At 39.1% G+C, this 13143-nt stretch overlaps 1 protein-coding gene across 1 annotated transcript; it reads right to left on the bottom strand.

The window, feature by feature from the left end:
• Positions 1–6165: 6165 nt before the first annotated feature.
• Positions 6166–12260, bottom strand: LOC103332935 (mitogen-activated protein kinase kinase kinase 1-like). The gene is made up of 9 exons (XM_008235701.2): positions 11128–12260; positions 10039–10123; positions 9841–9903; positions 8990–9147; positions 8720–8792; positions 8558–8617; positions 7177–7287; positions 6799–7048; positions 6166–6676 (listed from the first exon to the last, which is right to left on the bottom strand). The coding sequence occupies exons 1-8, from the start codon at positions 12078–12080 to the stop codon at positions 6836–6838; spliced, it is 1716 nt and encodes a 571-aa protein (XP_008233923.2). The 5' UTR covers positions 12081–12260; the 3' UTR covers positions 6166–6676; positions 6799–6835.
• Between the last annotated feature and the right edge of the window lie 883 nt (positions 12261–13143).

Below are 13143 nucleotides of genomic sequence, written 5' to 3'. Positions count from 1 at the left end.
CATCTCTATCTTCTAAATCCCTCTATAAAACTACACCATCAACTCATACCTCTCACACCATCTCTTATATATTCCTTCATTTATCAGATTTTAGAAAACACATTCTACTCTCAATGTCAAACATGTCGAGGGTGTTGGAGAGGCAACAAACAAAGGGAAGAAATCCGACGTAGACGTGCTCAAGAAGATCGGACGCCGATGAAGAAGAGGAACAAATGCTTGCAGGTGTGTATGATGGATCAATCAAGGCAACACTGCGTCCGTCGTGCCCCGAATGTGGACAGACGTAGGGAGTCTCGGGGTAAGAATTTCATGGAGGATTATTTTATCCCAAATTTGTTATATCTTGCTTCTAAGTTTCGAGAAAGATATATAATGCAGCCACATTTGTTCCAAAAAATCATGCATGATATTTGTAATTACAACACATACTTCATTCAAAAGCATGATGTTGTTGGAGTTTTGGGTCTTATCCCGGAGCAAAAACTTACAGCTACTTTGCGGATGCTTGCTTATAGGGCATCTGCAAAGCAGGTGGATGAGATTGTAAGGATGAGAAAATCTACTATCCTAGAGTGCTTGGTGAGATTCTGTGATGCTGTGGAAAATTTGTACATGAGGGAGTACCTTCGCAAACCCACGCCAAGAGACCTGTAACGGCTTCTACAAAAGGCGAGGCTCGAGGTTTCCAGAATGATTGGAAGCATCGATTGCATGCACGGTGGAAGAACTCCTCGCTTGGCAAGGAGAGTACGGAATTGGAAGGGCCAAAAAGTATAATTTTGGAGGTCGTAGCTTCATTCGATTGGGTTTGGCATGCCTTCTTGGGTTGCGGATCTCGTAATGACCTTAATGTCCTTTGTCAATCCCGGTGTTCGACGAGGTATTGCGAGGTCATTCCCTGTGTCACGTACCAAATCAACAATACCGTTTACTCAGTGCGTACTACCTTGCCGACGGAATTTATCCTAGGTGAACGACATTCGTCAAAACAATTCTGAATCCCCAATCCGAGAAGGAAAGAAACTTTGTTTCCTTTCAAGAAGGTTATAGGAAAGACGTGGAGAGGTGTTTCGGTATCTTGCAAGCTCGTTGGGCAATTATTAGAGGTGCTGCTCGGATGCTAGATGAGGAGGTGCTGCGGAGTATTATGATGACTTGCATCATCCTCCACAACATGATTGTGGAGGATGAGTATGACTATGATGCTCCAGAGGTGTTTGAACCCGATCCAATGAACATATTGTTGACAAGAATATATGAAAGGCCGATTGGACCAAATGGACTACCACTGGAGCCCGAACCGTTACTTCGGGATGGTCAATTCAACAACCCCATGATTGATCGATATCAAGAAATGCAATCTTCATATGTTCACGAGATACGTCAAGGTGACTTGGTTGTGCACTTGTGGGAGATGAAAGGCAATCACAATGGATGAAGTCAAGATTAGTGCTTTGTTTGGAATTATGCTTTGTTTTTAATTATACTTAATTTTGTGTGTGGTGTTTTTTGGAATTATGCTTTTTATTATTATTATGCTTTTATGTATGGTTTGTTTTGTGTGCTATTTGCAATAAATGAAGGTTTTTTTTAATTAATATTTGTTTTGATGCTCAAATGTTTTTAATAAATAGTCATTTTATTTAATGCTTTTTTTATTGAATAAAAAGGAAACAATACAACAAATTAAAGGATAATACAACAATACAACATATGGCAAAGGTGTTTCAATACAACCTAATGGTTTTCATCATTTAATCAATCCATATTGTTAGGTCCGTCGTCATGGAAAAATTTTCTTCTCATCACATCTCTTCGTCGTAGCTTCCAATAGGCCTTTGTTTCGGGAGACATATGGCTCGTATCCATAGCCATGATTTTCATCTCTCTATCCTCTATGTCTTTTTCTTGTGCCTTTTGCTATTGAATAACAAATGCTTCCTCTCGTGCCACGTCCATTTCATCTCTTTTCAAGTCTCTCTTCATTCTTAGTGAGGTGCTCTTAGCTATTTGCTCCAATAATTGTACACATTCATTGGTCGAAGTGCCCCCTCTCTTGGCCTTTGCAGCCTTTCTCCTAATAGGTCTCGGCGGACGTGGCACAAATGGTGACTCCGTTTCCATTGGGGAGTCCAATGGAGAATCGGTTGATGTCGAATCGTGGAGTGGAGTCTCATTCATCACAACCGGCGGACCGGTGGGAATAATTTTGAATCTCGAACAATCCTTCACAATTTCCCAACAATGGAAATGCACGAAACTTTTTTTGCCTTACCCCATGGCACCGAACCACATTTGTGCTTGTATCATCTATTAAAAATAAATAATTGGAAGTGTAAGAAAAAAAAATTAATATGCAAGAAAATATAAACTATTTTGAAATGCAAAAATAAAATTGATTATGTAAGAAAATATAGACAAATTAAAGGCGCACCAAGGAAAAAAAAATATATGCAAGAAAAACAAATAGAATATGCAAAAAAAAAAGTGACATTGAATTGATTAAAATGGCAATTATAAATATTTTACCTCATCGGTCAAATTTTGACCGCTTTGAATATTCGTCTTTGCTTTTGTCAAGGCATTTCTCTATTTCCCTAACTCTTTATTCAGAATTTTCCATCTACTAGACAAGGTCATTTCGATCCGAATAGAACCCGATCTTTAACAAAATTCTCCATGAATTTTGCTCCACATTTGATGAAACTTCATCTCATTGCCCGTGATAGGGTCATGACTAACGATCACCCAAGATTGACATAACGCAATATCTTCATTCGTTGACCACGAGCCTCCGACTTCAACAGAAGATGTCATTCGTTTTTTTTATACAAATGGAAAGTAGTAGAAAAATGTGAGTGGAGAGTAAAAAATAAGGAGAAGAGTTTGTATGGAGAATTTGTATGGAAGTGAAAAATGTGAGTAGAGATAAAAAAATATTGGAAGTAGAAAAGTTTGTATGAAGAATTAGTGTGGAAAGTGAATAATGTGAGTGGAGAGTAAAAAAATATTAGATGGAGAAGAAATTGTATGAAGATTTAGTGTGGAAAGTAAATAAAATGGTTAGGTATTATAGAGAAAAAATACATATTTTTGGGTATTTTTTTTTTAAAAAAAAATCAGAATTTTTTGATTTTTTTTTGCAATTTTTAGCCAAAAACGAGGACCGTCATTTGGAAAAATCCATCCGAGAGTCCTGCGCGCCACGTGGCAAACGCCGCTGAGGTCGGTGGTGACGCCACCGACGTCACGGACTCGGCCACCGGCAAGACTTGCCCTTGGGCTTCCTCGCTCGTGGGACCCACCATGAAACCGGGCTCGTGCGAGCCATCTCTGCTCGCCTAGCAGCTTTCACCGCTTTGGGTTGGGCACTGGAGTTGCTCTAAAAGGTGCGATTTATTCTCTCATTTTATCCGATGGAGGATGGCGCCATTGTGTTATCATCTGCATCACAGATGATGGTGCTCATGAATGAAGCCGGTGGGAATGGAAGACGCAAGGCCAAAGGTTGGGTTAGGTTGAAATGAAATTGACTTTGGGCCGCCAGAAACTGCAACTCCAGAGAGCCCATTTTTATTGTGTACTGGTCCCAGTCCAGACCCAAATGCAAAGAATAAATTGCACAAGTAGAAGTGCTAGGGTCAATCGTGTAGAAGAAGTGATGATTATGGATCCTGCCATGATGCCCACATCACAATCATCGCACACTTTCGCTAATTGACTGATACTAGTATTCTCTCTTGCATGAGTATCTCATGTAGCATATGTAGTTGGGAAAGAGCAGTGTGACCGCTTCCTTGCACTCAAGTTTGATCCCTCTTTTCACACATTAGATAATTTAGAATATTGCATTTTGTAAAAAGTATAAAAACACCATAGAAGTAAGGTGTGTTTTTTTACTTCAAAGTTAAACTTGCATTTTGAAATTGGGAAAAGGAGTTTACACAAATATTGATAGAATGTTTTAGAGTTTAGAACTTCAGTCCACATAGGTAGATGTGGAATAGCTCAACTGACTGAGAGCTATACCCCACTAACGTGCTTGAAGATGTTTGGTTGCTATTTGGAGGATGCTTGATTTTATATGGGTTGTGGGATATCCTAATCTTGGTGGTTAATGTTCAGGCGTAATTTGTGTGTGCACTTTGATGTTTTCTAGTTGAGATCAGTAGTTGTATTGTAATTTCCAAAAGTGCTTGGTTTATGTCGAAAGGCATTTAACATCAAGGACTGCTGTTGTAATTTATTTTTGGGTAAACTACATTAAACCCCTTAACCTATATGGTCATTTACGAGTTCATACCCGATTTTGGGGACATTTATGAATACATACTCAACGTCGCGGAAAATCTACAATTTGCTTCACTACCAAACCGTTAGCGAATCATTAAATACTGACGTGGCAAATGTGGGCTCTATTTTTTTTATGGCATGGATTCCAAATGGACAAAAATTAATAAAAAATTATTTTATTGTTTAAATTCTTTATTATTGTTAAATTAATTCAAATTTTAAAAAGCAAAAATTAAAAATCTGGCCAAACCCAGCAGCCACCCCTCCCCCACCCGCAAACCGAGTAGCCCCCTATAGCTCCTACGAGCGACACCATAGCCCAATCAACCGCACCTACCCCCTTCTCGATCTCTTTCTCTTTCTCTCTCCTCTCTCCTAACCTCCAGCCCGCCTGACTTACCCAGCCAACAAGCACAACCCAGATCTCCCCCACCCTCTCCCCTTCACCCGACGCATCTCCCACACCCACCGACGAGATATGGCGCCTGAGAGAATTGAGATTTCAGATGAAGATGATCAAAGCAGTGAGGCAAGTTACGAAATTCAAGCTAAAAATGACTGTTTACTCAGTTCTCAAAAGTGTTTGTGTTGAATGAGGAAGCAAGTAATGGTGATAATGAACAGGATGTTTCATCCAACGAAGGCACCCAAGCCGTCGGGAGCAGAACATCTCCAAAAGGCAATTTAAGTTGTAATAACACAAGTGTTGAAGGAAAAGAACGGACAAAATTTGGATTTTACATATACCCATCTTACTATTTCTCCAGTTGAAGAAAAAATTCTTGATGTTCTTCTTTGGTCGACCATAAATTCTGGTAGTTCTCCACCTTTTTATAGCTTTGTTATGTTCAATCTTATTTGACTTGCAGCACTAGGGACTTGACTTTCATTTCATTGCTTTCAATTGGAGTGAATCAATTTCATGTTCTTGCTAACAATGATGACCATGAGATTAGGGGAAGATCGGGGATGTTAGGGCTTGGATTTGGAGACCAGATCTGGGATGATGATGACTGCAGGTTGGTTGTGAATCCAAAGCTTGAAGATGGGAAGGAACAAAAACCCAACTCATCCCCAACCCCAAATCGCATATCCCAGAACTGATTGGAGGAGGGTCATGGCGAGGGCATGAGTTGGGGATTTGAGGGTTGGGCTGTGTCGGGGAGGAGAGAGAAGAGGGGAAAGGTGATGGGGGTTGGGCTGGAACAAGAGGGGTTGTATGCCTGGCATGGGTGGCATGAGTTTTTATTTTTTATATTTTTCTGGGTTGGGGTGGGGGAGGTTGGGAATGAGGCGGAGTGTCTAGATTTGAGGATGGGTGGCCTAAGTAAGCTTGGGTGGTGGTTAGGGTGGATGGGGGCTAGGAGGAGAGGAGAGAGATTTCTTCTTCTTTTTTAAATTTTAAATTGTTTAATATTTATTTTTAAAAGTAGATAATTTTTTAGTATTTATTTGTCCACCTGCAAGTTCACCTCGTTAAAAAAATAGAACCCACATTTATCACATTATCATTTAACAGATTCACTAACGGTTTGACTAACGGAGGAGGCAAATTATAAGTTTTCAACGACGCTGAGTATGTATCGTAAATGTCCCTAAAATCGAGTATGAACTCTTAAGGTTTGACTAACGGAGGAGGCAAATTATAAGTTTTCAACGACGTTGAGTATGTACTCGTAAATGTCCCTAAAATCGAATATGAACTCTTAAATGACTTTATAAGCTGGGAGATTTACTGTAATTTGTCCTTTATTTTTCTTATAAATGACTCGTACGACTCTTCCAACAAAGAGTTGAAAGTTAGTCATAGTGTCAACCCACAGTAAAATAGTGTACATAAAATATTTATAAAAATAAATAGAAAATAAATAAAATAAAACTGTCGCATATTTTATTTTTCTCCCATTACGTATGCATGCCAATTGTGACAGTGTCAAATAACAAATTATATACAAATCGTGATTCCTTTCCAATGCTTACAAAACTACCTACCACAACTTGCCAATACAAATCTTTAACCCACTAATTAACTTCATTTGAAACTACAAGGGAAAAGACATGAGATATCAAACACCTATCAAACTGGGGAAAAAAAAAGAGGACGAAAAATCATATTCCTACAAGAGACGAACTGACACTAGAATAATTCAATACCAGAATGCTCCATGGTGCAAGATCTACAGCAGGGAAGGTGGCGGACCGTTGATTTTTCTTCGAAACTCATGGATCCTGTTAGCAGATCCTGTGAAAATTGATCAAGTACACACATGCACTCTACAAGCGTAAGCCAAAGATTTGATGGCTTAACACTGGATATACCGGAGCAAGTTACAGAGCGGGGATAAATAGTCCTGCATCTGTACTGTAGTGTTGGACAGAGCTGTTTTCAAAGGCAAAGATATTAATCAGTCAACGTATTGATTTTGGAATTATTTTTATTTCAGTTTCATGGAATTGTAGGGTGGAGAGAGCAATATGAAATTGTGGAATACAAAGCATTACCTTATTACCATCACAACTTATAGCTGAATAAATGTTTTCAACTCGGCCCACGGTGATGGTAAGGAGACCCTGACCCAGAAGATGTCGTAAGGGGTCTATTAAGAAATGGATGATTTAAGAGCTGAGCAGCAGTAGGACGATTCGCTGGATTAGCTTGTAGGCATCGATGGATGAAATCTTGTGCATCTTTCGAAAGAGAATCGGGAACCGGAGGGGGCTCTCCCTTTCCAATCTTAAATAATGCCTGCATCTGTTGAGACACAAGAAGAGATGATGCTGTCAAAAACAAAATATAGGTCAAAGAGATGCATAATCTAACACATTGTCATCACCATTATAGACCACAAAGAGTAAAATTCTCGCGAAAATGGCACGAACCCATTCAAGATTAGGGTATGGAATCCGTCTGGTTAACATCTCCAATACAGTGCATCCAAGGCTCCATATATCCGCTGGAAGCCCATATCCCTGGTGTTTCCGATTAACAACCTGCACAAGCATAGATTGACGAGTAAGTACTCAAAAAGAAAAAACAAATCGGGCACACCTTACTCCATGACTGAAGCAACATATGCAGCCTCCCCAGCAAATATTGACAAAATATATAGGATATCTTGCAACTTTTAAATTTTATTAAGGCTAAATATGCTATTAAAGAACAGAACTAGATCCATTCTGCCTACATAGTAGAAAATGATACTCCATGTAATATACAGGGAAAAATGAAGCTGGCAAACATTCAAGAGGCAATATGCCTCAAACTACAATACCCATTATTAACCATAAACATTTATCAGCATATAACATTATCTAGACTTGAGACAAGATACGGGATATTTTTCAGGGTGAGAAAAGATGTGGAATATCATTGAGAATATAAAACTTCACATATATGTTATAGGAACAATTGTTAAGAAACAAATAATCGTGCCCAAGAAGGCTTACTGATCAATCATACACTAGATGAAATAAGGAATTAAAGACACTAGTAATTTAGAAATTCGCTGAAAATAATTCAGACTTCCAAATTTCGAATTTATTATTTACAACTTATTTTTTGCAATAGGTTCTTTTACTATAGAACAAGTTGATTCAGTTTAATCAATGTAAGATTATAATATTGCTATATGTCTGGATGTGTTCGTTAAGAAAGATTTATCACAGTAGAGTTCAGAAAATATAGGGTTCATTGTTAACGTTTTCGTTATTTGTTTACAGTTTTTCTCTTAAAATAGACAATAAAGATACAGAACAAAGAAGGTGAGAGTGAGAAGAGGCATGATAGAGGTGAGTGATAGAGGAGAGCAAATACATAGAATTGCTTATAAAATAAAAGCTCAAAATAGCTTTAAGTTTTCAAAAATTCATATCTTCTTGTTTTTCACTTGTCTTTATATTAAGGTATAATTTTATTATTTAAAAAAAATCACTTTACTGATTCTTGAAGCTATTAGTCCAACATTTGATTACCAATGTTCTCTCTCTTATAAAAGCTATACATAACACAGCAATCTGACCAAAATACATTAACATCTTTATCAGTTCAAGAAGCAAAAAATATAATTTGTGAAAGTCATCCTGCAATCACCACTAAATTTAGAAATCCATCAATGTAAAACAAGTCTGCACCAGCATCAAATTGAAGTATTTTAGACATGCCCTCCCATAACAGAGATAGCTCACAAGCATCCAAAATAGTCTAAAATTTATAACTTCTTCTGATAACTGATGATATTAAAACAAAAGTGTAAAGGCAAACCTCAGGGGCCATCCAGTATGCAGTCCCCTGGCTAGATTTGATGTCGTTCATCTGGATAGTCTGAAAAAAGGGAGCGAAAATTAGGAGTGGAAAATACTTCACAATTAGTTGAAGTTTTGAAAACAATTAAATAGAATAGATTTTGAGGAATCAAAGACAAACCTTTGCCAATCCAAAATCTGCGAGCTTCACAGAACCATTTGCATGCACCAAAATATTTGCGCATTTGATGTCCCTTAATACAAGAAACAAAGATATGAGAATAGATGTAGACAAGACAACAGAAGCAAAGCATGAGCATGGATACTGTGATGGTTAAGCCACTTTTATTTTATTTTCATTCTCTTTTGTTGTGGCTCATTGGTGGCAAAGGAAAACATATTTCAAGAATTCAACTTTTGTATAAATTATACATCATGTGATATGAATCACCTGTGAATCACTCTTCGGTCATGAAGATACTTCAGACCCTGCAGGATCTGTCTTGTGTATTCAGAGACATGAGAATCTGTAAGACGATACGTCTGATAGAGTTTCTGGAGGGAGCCTTTCGCTACAAGCTCCAGAAAGATATAAAGGTTTGATTCATCCTGCAAATTGAGCAATATATATGTCAGATACTGGTAACATGATAAGTACAAAGGCTATGAAGATTTAATGCTTAATTAGTAAATGTATGCTACCGGAAAATCTATGTTGAACCGGAAACTACAGTAGGTCATAATCAACAAAAGAATAAACCAAAAGGTCCTAACTTCTTTACAACCAAAATTTCTACTAGTGTTGATACTACTAGTCCTTAATAATTTTGGAGTCAAACTAGAGCATCAAATAGTACGGACAAAGTGACAGAAAGAGTTACCCTCAAATATATGCATGACACTGTAGCTAGCCCGTTTACTTTTATTTACAGTGATTTCGTATGTGAATGAAAATAAGAAAATTAAACAAATATAGGCATAGCAATAACGCACACAACAAATTCCACCTCAGATAGACAAAATACACCAATGTATGAGAATATCTCATCCCCTTATTTTTACATTAAGGTGGACTTTTCTGTAATTGTCATTAATGATTCTCGTTGCCACATCACCAAGTGTCAAACTAACATAAAAATGAAGTTTCTATGTATAATGGCCAGAATCTGTAGCAAGTTAATACGATGAATATACTCTGATATGCATAATTACTTATCATGGCAGATAAGGGAATAGCATGACAAACAATTTTAAGGGGCATAGATTCAAGCTCAAGAACAAGAAGAAAATAAAAAGTAGTACCTTAGCGGTTCCGTAGTATTGAACTATGTTTTGATGTTCAAACTGACTCAAAAGAGCAATCTCCTGGAAGAGAATAAAAAAAAAAAGGATCTCAGAAACAACAGTAAAGCCAGGCTCTACTCACATACTATTACTGAATCAATTAGTACAGGCATGCAAAACCAGGACATAGGACCAGACACAACACAAGCCTCTCACCTGTTCAAGTTGATAAACTCTTTGCACCCCCTGACTTCCTTTATCCAGCAAGGAAACTTCCTTCACAGCAATGAAGCATCCGCAACTGCAGGAAAGAAAACTCATAATCAACAAAGTTTTAAAAAATATCAGAATCAATGGAAAGTTGAATTATGGAGCCAGTCTTTTAATAAACATTTGTTTATGAATGTCAATTGAGGTATTTCAGTTAGTTAGACAGCTTTGCTGCAAAAGAAAGAATTAATTCATTTGAATATACAGTTATAAATACTTCATGAATAAACATTTTATGTTTGCACCCCTGACTCCCCTATTAAAAGATACCGCAAATCCTCAATCTTTTGCTAACAAGCCAAGTCTGAGCCTGAGGTTCAAGCTCATGTCAGGCTTAACCTCAGCAAAAATCTCAACAGCTGAGCCTAACCAACCAAAAGCAAGGGCCAGCTTGGCTCATTCGCAGCCCGATATGCTGCCTGCAGGCTTTGTTTAATTAGGTAGTGAAGGGATGGATCCAAAGGGAGCATAAGGAACCTTTCCAAGTTTTGAATAAGAATTTGCAAAAACCACAAAGAAAAATGGAGAAGCAACTCAATGAGAACCTCTGCTCTTAAATCTAGTAACATTCTCTCCTATGAATCACCTTCCTCCTATTGTAAGAAAGCAAATTCATCTGTCATTTACCACCTATAAGTAACCTGTTGAAAAATGGCTCGGGGCATAATTCACAGTTGTCCATACATTACCCAACCACCCAGACTGCAAAATATTATTGTCTTTCAAGCTTCTTATCTGTATACTGTAGAACACTACATCAAGCAAAGCTTGTCTTTCCATCACTAATATCACCAAGTCGACCGAGATCATCTAACTTCTCTTCCATCCCTTGAATTTTGAAACCAATTGGCACCCTTTATTTAGCCATCACCGCTTACCACTTAACCGTTATATTACTTTAAACTCAACCTCTATCATTCTACTTCCCAAGTCCCAAGAACACCAAATTATCTTTCACATATTGAAGTTTCCAATCTTAATATATCTATAAGAATAAGCAATCATATGGAAATGTAAGGGGTTTTAAGCACTTACTCAGAAATTGCTTCATACACAGACCCGAAAGACCCACTACCCAGAAGGTCACCCTTTTCCCAGTGAGTGATTTTCAGCTTAAGCCTCCCATTGGGCGAAAACCTCTCATTCGGAGAGACAGTGGTAGTGCTAGAAGAGTCGTCATCATTTGACGTCGTAAACGAACACCCTTCTGAGAGCGGCACAGTCTCTCTGACCCCAGCCTCCACGGCACCCTCCTCTCCAACCTCTCCTTCTTCTTCATCGCCACAACAAGAAGAAGCAGAAGAAGAAGAAGACTCAAGCCTCTTCTGGACCAAGTCTCCCTCGCCTTCCGGGGCGAAGTCCCTCAAAAGGTCCCAAGTTGAGCATCCATTGTCGACAACCGGAACCCTCATCGACGGCGGAGGCTTAAGCACGGGCGGCCGTACACCCTTAATCCCAATACAAACACCACCGCCTGTGGTAGAAGTAGCAGCAGCAGCATTACATAACCCGCTTGGACTGGCCGAGTCAGCCCGAGTCAACTCAGCCACCGTAACAGTAACATCCCCAACTCTATCGCACAACTCGGCCACCACTTCCCTCAATTCGTCGGGTTTCGGGCTATCCAGACTATCCAACTGGTACAATCTGGACATGGGGAGCAGATCCGAAGACGACCGGATCTTCCGCGCCACCCAGTCCTCCTCCGATATGGAGAAGTCGTCGGGGCCGAGGCCCAAGGTCTGGTATATCCGCTCCATATCACCCTCGTTTCCCTCGACCCGGAAGCTCGTCCGGTCCAAGTCGAAGGAGCGCGTGTAGAGCGAAGGCGAAGAGGACGAGCCGTCGAGCGAGGACGACGTGGAAGCGGCGTCGTAATCAATGTGCTTCGCCGCATTCCTGCGCTCCAGCGTCGGCTTCCTCCGGTTCTTCTTCGGATCCATGGCTTTCGCTCCCTTGCTAGAGAAAATTCGAGGTATGTGATGCATAGGGAGCTAAATCCATCTAAATGTTTCCACCTCTGCGAGCAATTCAATCGGAAAAGTGAGCGATGAAGTTGTGAGAGTTGTGTTTGTTCAGGGTTTCGGGAAAAGACGCTGACCAAAGGAAAGAGGGTGGGAATTTTGGAGACTGGTAAACGCCGTCGGAGGAGGACAGAGATGGGAAAACGCGGTGCCACGTAGACAGTGTCTAGCTGGGTTTGAGGACTGGGGGCCACTTGACAACGACATCTCTGGGGCTTTTCGGTTTGTCTGAAGAGGCGCGCAGATTCTTAAGCGTACGCCCCACGCCCCCGCGCAAAAGATCCTTACGAATACTGTTCTTACTCAGTTGAGCTGCTCGGCTGGAAGTAAAGATAACGCAGGCACTTCAACCGTTTGTTAAGACTATTGTTAATTAGGCATAATTCTACTATTTTTGTAATTTCTAAGAGAGATCAGGTTATAGAAAAATATGATCGCGATGACACAAAGTTATAACTTCTTCCTAGTATAAATTACTTAGTAATCTTAAAGTAAGTCGCCTAAGCAAAACTCAACATTCAATTTAAAAAACAACTTACAGTCCATGTTATTGTAGATTCATAATTCATAAGAGCATCATTATTGATGTGCTTGTATGAATGATTGCACAGATGACATGATTAGAGTGCGTAACTAAAGACTTTCTTGTCTAAGTGAGAGTGTCACATCAGACTGCGCCGACAAAGATTTTATGATTAAAGTTAAAATATCATGCGTCATTATAATAGCATAAATGTGACACATGTTAAAATTTAATAATTAGTTTTTGTTTCTTGAACATACCAAATGCATGTCACGGAATAAAAGATCCCAAAATTACATCAACGGTTAGACAATTATTAACAACTGATCGTAAAGTGTGTTAAATTCCACCTACATGATGGGGTGTGGGCAATTAAGGTAGCACCAAAAATCATGCATGACAAAAGAAGACAGTTGCCCAAGTGACACATTGTGAATAGCGTCCAAGTATAGTCAAATTAGAAACAAACTTTACTCTGGACATTTGTTCACAGGTTGGCTACAA

The sequence above is a fragment of the Prunus mume genome, linkage group LG2, assembly GCF_029339155.1.
Source record: "Prunus mume cultivar Tortuosa linkage group LG2, ASM2933915v1, whole genome shotgun sequence".
NCBI classification, from domain to species: domain Eukaryota; kingdom Viridiplantae; phylum Streptophyta; class Magnoliopsida; order Rosales; family Rosaceae; genus Prunus; species Prunus mume.
This window is presented reverse-complemented; position numbering and strand designations above follow the sequence as displayed.

Bases quoted from the DNA above. Each gene is read 5' to 3' on its own strand.
- LOC103332935 (XM_008235701.2), bottom strand. From the start codon at position 12,080: ATGCATCACATACCTCGAATTTTCTCTAGCAAGGGAGCGAAAGCCATG. The intron at 8,618-8,719 runs GTTTGTCTTTGA...CCCTTTTTTCAG, and splicing joins CAGATTTTGGATTGGCAAAG to ACTATCCAGATGAACGACAT. The intron at 7,049-7,176 runs GTTCGTGCCATT...GTGTCTCAACAG, and splicing joins CATACCCTAATCTTGAATGG to ATGCAGGCATTATTTAAGAT.